This window comes from Manis pentadactyla, chromosome 10 (genome assembly GCF_030020395.1).
Source record: "Manis pentadactyla isolate mManPen7 chromosome 10, mManPen7.hap1, whole genome shotgun sequence".
Lineage (NCBI taxonomy): Eukaryota > Metazoa > Chordata > Mammalia > Pholidota > Manidae > Manis > Manis pentadactyla.
The window spans coordinates 97,647,792-97,657,687 of NC_080028.1; the positions used below are offsets into that span (position 1 = coordinate 97,647,792).

General features: G+C 40.5%; 1 protein-coding gene and 1 long non-coding RNA gene across 4 annotated transcripts; one reads left to right on the plus strand and one right to left on the minus strand.

The window, feature by feature from the left end:
- Positions 1–937: 937 nt before the first annotated feature.
- Positions 938–9,108, plus strand: FAM200A (family with sequence similarity 200 member A). Of its 3 annotated transcripts, none has more exons than XR_005027096.2 (3): positions 938–1,053; positions 5,845–6,079; positions 8,761–9,108. XR_005027096.2 is itself a non-coding variant. In XM_036897021.2 (2 exons), the coding sequence occupies exon 2, from the start codon at positions 3,552–3,554 to the stop codon at positions 5,271–5,273; it is 1,722 nt and encodes a 573-aa protein (XP_036752916.2). In that variant the 5' UTR covers positions 938–1,053; positions 3,458–3,551; the 3' UTR covers positions 5,274–5,838. The 3 variants fall into 3 exon arrangements, 1 of the variants encoding a protein (XP_036752916.2); XR_005027095.2 differs by lacking the exon at positions 938–1,053 and adding an exon at positions 3,701–3,827; XM_036897021.2 differs by lacking the exons at positions 5,845–6,079; positions 8,761–9,108 and adding an exon at positions 3,458–5,838.
- LOC130679173 (uncharacterized) lies at positions 6,011–7,313 on the minus strand. Its single transcript, XR_008992215.1, has 2 exons — positions 6,934–7,313; positions 6,011–6,894 (listed from the first exon to the last, which is right to left on the minus strand). It is a non-coding gene; the product is annotated as an uncharacterized LOC130679173 (long non-coding RNA).
- Positions 9,109–9,896: the final 788 nt, after the last annotated feature.

The window sequence follows — 9,896 nt, forward strand, 5'->3', positions numbered from 1 at the left end:
GGAGCAAAGACCTACTCAAGTGGATTATTGAAGATTCCTGGGGACGTAGAAAGACAAAACAATGGCAACTGCAGTAAGGTCAGAATTCACAAGGCTTGGAACTTTATTTAGGGCTTTGAAGGTTACTCAGAGTATCACCTGATCCTCATTGTAGCCTCTGTAGCAGGTAAGCTGTTCCTTTTGTGGGCTTTCCATTTTTGTTTAAACTTATCTCATAACTTAGAGCCATGTCACAGTCATTCAAGGTCTCAGTTACTGTTCTATAAAACACTGAGTTTCTTGATCTCATGAAGTAATGTTTTGTGATAACAATTTTTATAATTACTGTAATGACATTTATCAGCAAAAATGCCTCAAATTCGACTTACTATAGTAATTCCGTTATTGTCACTCTGAAAACTTCCTGGATATATTAGCCAAGCTTAGAATCACTATCGAGTATTGGAAAGAATGTCTGTTGCCCAAAGATCGAATATATGAACATACTGCCCATTCAGGTAGGAACATATAATCAGCGTCCCCAGAGAAGCAACTCCCTCGTTTTTGTGAAACCATTCGTTATGGAGTTCACTTTGATCTTCCTCTGTCTAGGTTTGTTTCAGTTCCTCTGCCACAGACATGCAATCACTAAATATTATTATTGTTTGGTAACAACTAGAATTATTACGATTATTGCCATCATCAAGAAAAAGTTGGAGAAACGTATAAGTATCCGAGCAGGTAGGAATCGAGGGAAACTTAACCTGCCTTTTCCTGGACAGGAAAGCTGAGCTGAGGAGAGATTTCCCCAAAACCGGACCCAGAGATTGCGGAACAGGGACGCAAAGTCCTCCCGCGCTCCTAGAGAGGATCCCCACGCCCAGCCCAGCCCCGAAAGGCGGGCGTGACGCACTTCCGGCTTCTGCGATACAAACAGGCATGCGCGCGTCCACACACTGTTATGTTGCTGGGTTCTTGAGGGCGGAGGTGTTGGGTCTAGTCGCGCTGCCTTTCACTTCCCAGAGTCGCCTCCGTTTTCTAGCCCAGCACCCCCAGACTTCTCCGGGGTTCTCGGTGAGACGTGGGTCCGGCTGGGGAGGACGGGCGGGGACCGAGGTGTATGTGCATGGCTGTGTTACGCGACCCGCTTGCCAGGACCGCCTCCGAACAGGGTGGAGGAGGGCACATGTCGCCCCATCCTGCATCCCAGCCTAGGCCTTGGGAAGCGCCGTCTCCCTGCGGAGACATCCCTAGACCCAAGCGAGAAGGGAACAACGCTTTGGTTTCCTGAGTAGGACGAGATACCTCCGGGACCGGGAAGAGGGAGTCTACGTGCCGCCCCCACCTCACCCCAAGGCCCTTTCGTCCTCAGTTTTTACCCGCCAAGGGGTCACGGACAAAATGACCCTCGTGTAACTTGTATGCCTCTCGGTTGTCCCCATTTTTTAAGCAGACAAGTTTGTTAAGCCTGTACTAGTGTTCGCAGATCATCTGCTCACACCAAAACCCACCACCATTAGTGGTGGTGATTAAAGTTTGAAACCTAGGGAATAAAGTGATTTGGATACAGTACGAAAAGATTGCATGCACTTACCCCTTCTCAGTTTCTGAACTTTTTGACTGCTTTTTACATGTATGGTTTCAGACATTAGGTGGATTTTTCATTTGTCGAGGGGGGAGGGGGTGGTAACTGGCTTGGACCAGTGAGTAGTGAAGGCAGTTCGTGGTGGTGCAATGGAAAGTGTGTCTGGCCATTACGAGACCAGTTGCCAGTGCTCTCTCTGCCACTGATTAGCTGTATGATCTTGAACAAAACACCACTAAGTCTCCATTTTGTCCTAAGAAGAACTAAATTATCTCAAAGGGCCCTCGAATTTGGAACTTCATTAATAGAATGAATCTGAGAAAATTGCAACTAGGCCAAACCTAATACCCTGTCTCCATTTCCTGCAGTGACACTAGTGTGTAGAAAGATACTTTCATTATTGAGAGAGACCATTAAGAGGCATTGGACCAGAGGTAACAACTCATACAGACCAGTCCTAAAGAGATCATGTACAATCAACAAATTGTGGAGAATACATTGACAGCAAATTGAAGAAGGTTTATTTGCTGGAGAAACAGGATGGTTACACATTGTAATGGAAGATATTTATAAGTAGCTTACCCATGGACACATAATTTCTGTATTTTTAACTTGTGCTGCTATAATATTCCTCTAGTCCTAATTCAGGTGTTTCATCAATAACCTGACAGTTGCAATATAGTGAAATCTCTTTAATTTATAAATGACAAGCCCTTCCAAGTATTGAAATACCAGGCCTGTGATGCAGTTGTTGAACTTTTTACAAATAGGCAGAAAATGTTGACATTAAATTCATTTGAACAAATATTTTTTAAAACTGGGTTGCAAGGTTTCTGTTAAGTGACAGGGCAACGAGGAGTGCAAAAGACAGTATTCATAAGTCATATTGTTGAGATAAAGGATGAAAGCATTAAAAATTAAATTTCAGGGTAAAATCTTTCAGTATATTATATACCAAACTAGTGATGGAGACAGTCTAAAGTCAACAGAGGACTAGGTGCTGAGATCATTCAAGAAATGCAAAACAAAACTCAGTCTCTACTGCTATTTGCCCAGAATATGAGCAGGAAAACACTCCAGGAGAGCCTTCCCAAGTCATGGAGAAGTGACTGTGTTACTGACCTGTATCTCTTGAGTTTCACTTCCTTGTAGTCCCTTCATTTTGATGCATATTGCCAATGTGAAAAGAAAGGAGGCCTCTAAAAATGTGCCACTCCCCCTTCCCCATCTTTAAAATTTTGACCTAGAACCAAAAACCAAGATTTCCTTGATCTTCTTAAAAGAGCTAAGACAGAATGAAATTTTCAAAAGATGTATCACTTAAAGGGAAATGAGCAAAGAAAATGCAATCATTGGAAGATGAAGTAAGAACAGCAACACAAATGACAGAGACCATAAATGCTGGAAGATGGAGACAAGGGTGGTTAGAAAAGTTTAAATGGGTTTCAATATTTTTTAAATAAAGTTTAATATTTTTTCTCTGTCCTCAGTGGATCATCTTGCACACCCTACTTTGGTGGTCCCTTTTTAAGAGTGACCACATCACTTTTTTGAGGGTCCGGATGGCAGAATAGCAGCAGTTAGGAATCCAGTCTTCAGACTTGGGTTTGAGCATTGAATCCCCTACACTATGTTGTTACCCATGGTATTTAATCCTTCTCAGCTTTTAAAATCGGAATAAGAATCATGAACTTCATAAGGTTCCCATGGGCATTACATGAGCTGTGTATGTAGTGTACCAAATGTGCCTGGCACAAAGCTAACATGAATGGCAGTTAGTATTTACTGTCTCACCATCGGTTTTAGTGAATTGTCTTCATGAATACCTGTATTAGTAGCATAGCAATACAGTGTTACCTTTTCATACTGCTATTAAATTTTTCTGCCCTGCAGGATAGCAAAAACGGATTTCATTGAATATCTAGGGCAGAACAGTCCTGCAGACAGGCGGTTTGGATCAAGCGAGCCAGTTCTCTGAACCTGAACAATGACTGCTGAATCAAGGGATACTACAGATTTCTCTCCCCAGGCTACCCAAGAGATGGAAGGCATAGTGATAGTGAAAGTGGAGGAGGATGATGAGGATGACCATTTTCAAAGGCAACAAAACAACATAGAAGTATCACCACAATTTCTTAGTCGTTCCACAACTATGAATGAGAGAGCCTTACTATCATCCTATTTAGTTGCATACCGAGTGGCAAAAGAGAAGATGGCTCACACAGCTGCAGAAAAAATTATTCTCCCAGCATGTATGGATATGGTACGTACGATTTTTGATGATAAATCTGCTGACAAATTAAGAACTATACCTCTTAGTGATAATACAATATCTCGTCGAATCTGTACTATTGCAAAACATTTAGAAGAAATGCTTATTACACGGCTACAGTCTGGTATAGATTTTGCAATCCAGCTTGACGAGAGCACGGATATTGCAAGTTGTCCAGCACTTTTGGTTTATGTCAGATATGTGTGGCAAGATGATTTTATAGAGGATCTGTTGTGTTGTTTAAATTTAAGTTCACAAAGAACTGGATTCGATTTATTTACCGAATTAGAAAAGTGCATTGTTGGCCAATATAAATTAAACTGGAGAAACTGTAAAGGAATTTCCAGTGATGGAGCAGCAACTATGACTGGAAAACATAGCATAGTTATTGAGAAATTGTTAGAAGCAACCCATAACAGTGCTCCTTGGAATCACTGTTTTATTCATCGGGAAGCTTTGGTAGCCAGTGAAATTCCACCAAGTCTAATGGATGTACTGAAAAACGCAGTGAAAATTGTGAATTTTATTAAAGGAAGCTCATTGAACAGCCGACTTCTTGAAATACTTTATTCAGAGATTGGAGTTAACCATACCCACTTACTGTTTCATACAGAAGTTCGTTGGTTGTCTCAAGGAAATGTACTGAGTAGAGTATATGAACTCAGGAATGAGGTTTACGTTTTTCTCACTGAAAAGCAATCTCATTGGGCAAATATTTTTAAAGATGACATTTGGGTGACAAAATTGGCATATTTAAGTGATATTTTTGGCATTCTTAATGAATTAAATTTGAAACTACAGGGGAAAAATTATGATATATTTCAGTATCTTGAACATATCCTAGGATTCCAAAAGACATTACTGTTGTGGCAAGCAAGACTTAAAACTAATCGCCCCAGCTACTATATGTTCCCAACATTGTTACAACACATTGAAGAGAACATTATTAATGAAGACTGCTTAAAGGAAATAAAATTAGAGATACTGTTGCATCTCACTTCTTTGTCTCAAACCTTTAGTCATTACTTCCCAGAAGAGAAATTTGAAGTATTAAAGGAAAATCTTTGGGTGAAAAATCCATTTGCTTTTCAAACCCCAGAATCAATCATTGAGTTAAACTTGGTGCCTGAAGAGGAGAATGAGTTACTGCAGCTCAGTTCATCATTCACACTGAGGAGTTATTTTAAGACACTAAGTTTATCTGCATTTTGGATTAAGATTAAGGATGGATTTCCATTGCTAAGTACGAAGAGTATATTGCTGTTACTACCATTCACAACTACCTGTTTGTGTGAACTCGGATTTTCGATCTTGACACGATTAAAAACAAAGAAAAGGAATCGGCTCAACAGTGCACCTGACATGCGTGTGGCCTTATCTTCATGCATTCCCGATTGGAATGAACTTATGAACAGGCAAGCACACCCATCACATTAAATACAATCTTTACAAATTTCTTCGTACTTTTTAGGCTTCTTACTGTATACTGTATTTAAATATTAATAAAATTATACTTGCAATTTAATAGGTTTCATTTTCCAATATAGGAAGCATTGTTTCATGAAACTTGTTTGAGCTACATGAATGTGTGTGTACATGTATATAGGATAGTGATGTAAAAGATATTTCTATGAATTATGGTCAATTTTTAAAAATAGTGCTTTTCACACCCTTAGTTTTATACTCAGATCTGTTCTGTCCACTGCCACTGTTTGTCCAGAACCCCATTCTGGTTCTCACCTTCTATGTCTCTGTGTGCTCTGCCTTTTTTGTTCTAACTCCAGAAAGCGAGTCTTGATGCTAATCAGGGGTTAACATCATCATCATCACCGGGCTTCTGTACACATGGGTGTGTGTCGTAATTGTAGCTAATGAGATATGCAGGACAGTCTGTTGGAAGGTTGTTGTGAAGGTTCCCCCTACTGTCAATAAAAGGGCACAAGAGAGGAGGTAACACTGACGGTAACATAATTTCTGACTCTCCCTAAACTGTTCCTTAAAAACACAGAGCAATGAAGATCGCAAAATGGAAACCCGCAGATGTCATCTACAACAAAACAAGGTGACAGCACCACTGACAGAAAACTAACATGGTCTCAATCCATTGTGTAAAGGAAGCAGAAGCAACAATCTGACAGGTTTGAAAAACACAAAATAACCAGCAGGAACTCATACAAAGTTTCAGTGAGCTATACTGAGAACAGCAGCTGAAACCAGAAGGAGTTTGCCCACTTCCACTGAGAGTAAGTGTTAGGGGCTGGTGGTGAAGTCTGGGGGCAGCACAGGCTCTGACATAGAATCCAAACTGACCAAGATGGAGACAGAAGAGACCAAGCCTTACCTTTGTCCTTGAGGACTATTTGGTTTGGTTTCCTTTACCCAGAATTGGGATCTGTTTGGCTCCTGATTGGGGATGATTTGCTTTTGGCCAAGTTCCACCTTGGAAGTTTGCATAAACACTATCTTTACAGACCATGGCGATTTTCATGGGGTCTCTTCTATCTAAAGTCCTGGCTCTTTTGGGTCAATACCTGCTTCCTTCATGTTTTTTCACTGTAACTAGTATGTATATCCCACCAGTACAATTTCCCCAGGGACAATTTGGAATTGTAATGGCTACTTTGAGGAAACTTGACATTAACAAGATAGTTCATTTGAGAAGTGCCTTTAAAAAAGGAAGAAACCCTCCAGTGTTTCTGTCTTGTCTTGCTTAATGTATGAAACGTGTCCACTGCTGCTCCCTACTCTATTTTAGGGCTTAATAAGCACTGCCTTCTGAATTGTAGGGTTGTTTATCTAAACCTCATTCTGCCTTATTTTTTTCTCTTTCCCTTTCATTTACCCTGTGTTGGGAAACCATTAAAGATTAATTGACAAGGGAAAATGAGATTGTCACTTTCTGTGTACTCATAAAAATACTAGATAGTTAAAAGTTAAGTATAAGTAAGGAAAAGGTATTGATATATGTCTTGCTTTAAGAAAAAAATTTTATGTATTAGTGATTACTACTGAGGGCATTTTTATATGAAATTATGCATTTTTTATGAATAATACCTATCTTTAATATTTCTCTTGTGTGTATTAGTCTCTTGCCTACTGCATATTGCGCACTTTCTTCGTGTCTGTTTTAACTTTGTTTATCCTATTTTTCCTGTACAGAAATTTTACATTTTTTATGTAGTGAAATCTGTCAGTCTTTTCCTTTAAGACTTCTGGGTTTTCTGTCATAATAGTACTTCTCTATACTAAATATATTAGAGGAGGCTAAACTGCCAAAATAAATAGGCCCAACATGTAAGGGCCCAAATAAAATAGAAGTTATTTTGTTCTCTTTATCATCCAAGATTGTTGCTCCAGACTGGGAGGAGGTGGGTTCAAATGGAGTCATTCAGGGACCCAGACACACTGGCTCTATCACCTTCAATATTATGGTTTCCAAGGTCACTCTGGCTATGGAAAGTTTGCCTGAAAGGTTTTACAGGCTAGAGCTGCAAGTTGCATACAGACTTTCTGCTACATTCCTTTGAAAAGAACTTAATCATATGACCACATTTAATTGCCAGGGAGGGTGGGAAATGTAATAAAGCTGGCTGTATGAAAGAAGGGAGAATGAGTTGTGGAAGTCTAGCACTGGCTGCCACAGTTCTTCCCTCTAGCCACCAATACCTGTCCCATACATGAAATACATTTACTTCCCTGAGAGAAAGACCCCAGATTGCAGTTCAGATACCACATTCAGATCAAAGTCCAGGGACTCTGGATGATGTACAGTCCTCTCCAGCAGGCCTGGATGTGATTCCTTTTGGTCCAGTGACCTATGAACTAAACAGGTTATCCGCTCCCTTTCCCCAGCCCCAGGACACATCCAGCCTACAACGCTGGAGCAGGGATGGGGTAAACGGAATAGAAACTCCTGTTCTAAAGATGAGGGTGAGAAGCACAAGTCATTGGTCCATAGCAGTCATGGAACTGTGCTAAGAAGAAAAGGGACTCCTTTGATTAGACCATAATTCTACTCCCTTAAGTGTAATTTCCCTTTCCTGGTCCATGGTCCCTGGGATTCTCCCCTCTGGAGATTCTACCTCATCCTTCATCTTCTATGGCCATATCTGAACAGGATGTTGGACACTGTGTTTTCTTTTTTTTTTTTTAATTCAGTAATTTTTAATGTATTCACAGTATTGTACAAGCATCAGCACTAATTGCAGAACAATTCCAAAACCCCAGAAAGAAACCCTTTACTTCCCAATTTCCCCTTCCCCCATCCTATGATAACCACTAATCTACTTTCTGTCTCTATGTATTTACCTGTTCTAGACATTTCATATAAAAGGAATCATACAATATGTGACCTTCTGTGTCTGCTTCTTTCACTTACAATGTTTTCAAGGTTTATCCATGTTGTAGGATGTATCAATACTTAATTCCTTTTTATGACTGAATAATATTTCACACTATGGATATAACATCTTTGTGGTGTATCCATCAATTGATGGGGTTTTTACTTTTTGGGTGTTATAAATAATGCTTTCATGAATATACTGTACACATTTTTCTATAAATGTTTTCAATTCTCTTGGGTATGTACCTAGATAGAAATGAAATTTCTGGGTCATATGGTATACTGTCTCTAACTTTCTGAGTAACTGCCAAATTGTTTTCCAAAGAGGCTGTCCCATTTTACATTTCCACCAGAAATGTATGGGGGTTCTAAATTCTCCACATTCTTATCAACACCTATTTTTTCTGTTCCTGATGTTGTTTTTTTGAACTATCTTAACTGTCTTTGTGGGCATGAAGTAGTAGCTTCCTTGCCCTTTAATTTTTGTGTGACCCTTGTAAATAATATAGAGCTGAAGTTTGTTTTTGTTCCCTTCTCTGACAACCTTTTTTTTTTTTTCTTTTGACACTGTGTTTTCCTAAGGAATGGAAACTTTTCCAGGGGCCTCCTGTGATGGCAGGTTGAAAAACCCACCCAAGGTACTGGCATAAGAACAGAGCCACAGACCAGTGGAACAGAATAGAGACTCCAGACATTAACCCAAACATATGTGGTCAATTAATATACGATAAAGGAGCCATGGACATACAATGGGGAAATAACAGTCTCTTCAACAGATGGTGCTGGCAAAACTGGACAGTTAAATGTAAGAGAATGAAACTGGATCACTGTCTAACTCCATACACAAAAGTAAATTCGAAATGGATCAAAGACCTGAATGTAAGTCATGAAACCATAAAACTCTTAGAAAAAAACAGGCAAAAATCTCTTAGACATAAACATGAGTTGTCGTGCGCCCCGTCCTCGCCGGCAAGAACAGCACGCAACAACAGCAGGATTCTTCTGCAGAAAGCTTTACTCTTCAGCTCTTTGTGAAACAAATGTGTCGGGCAGGACCCAGACGGGAAGAAAGGGTCTGCTTATATATGCCTCATGCTCTACGCTGATTGGTGCTGTTGCATAAGCCTTAATTAGCATGACACTTTGGCCTGATTGGTTCATATGCTCAGACTCAATTTGCATGGGTTTTTGTTGCACAAGAGGGTGCCATTTTCAGGGTGCGGCAGGCGCGGCTACCAACATCTCCCCCTTTTTTGTTTTATAGAAACTCAGAACGGAACATGTCAGCTGAGGCGGAGATAGAGGCCTGATCTCCAGAAACATTTGATGTCCTATTTTCGGAGAGGGGTTTGTAGACATCTACCCCTATGCAATCAGGCATGTCTCTCAGAGGGGTCCAAAACCTCTTGCAGTGCATTGCCTCGCATCCTCTAGCAGACGTTGGGACCATCTGATGCAAAGGGTCTGGACCTGTTCTTTTTGACCCTCTTGCATCATGAGTTTCTTAGTGAAGGCTGCAGCTAATCGATAAGGTACCTGGGCCTGGTGCAATGCCACGAGGGCTCAGGGTGCAAGGGCTACCTCAAGCTAAAGCTGAGCTTCTTTATTGAGCATGTTGAGCCATACTTGGGGAGAGGCGCCAATATCTACCGCCATTAAAGCTTGAGCAAGGATTACTTTATCTTGCCTATGTTGGGCACGGAGCCTGCATAACAACC

Bases quoted from the DNA above. Each gene is read 5' to 3' on its own strand.
- FAM200A (XM_036897021.2), top strand. From the start codon at position 3,552: ATGACTGCTGAATCAAGGGATACTACAGATTTCTCTCCCCAGGCTACC.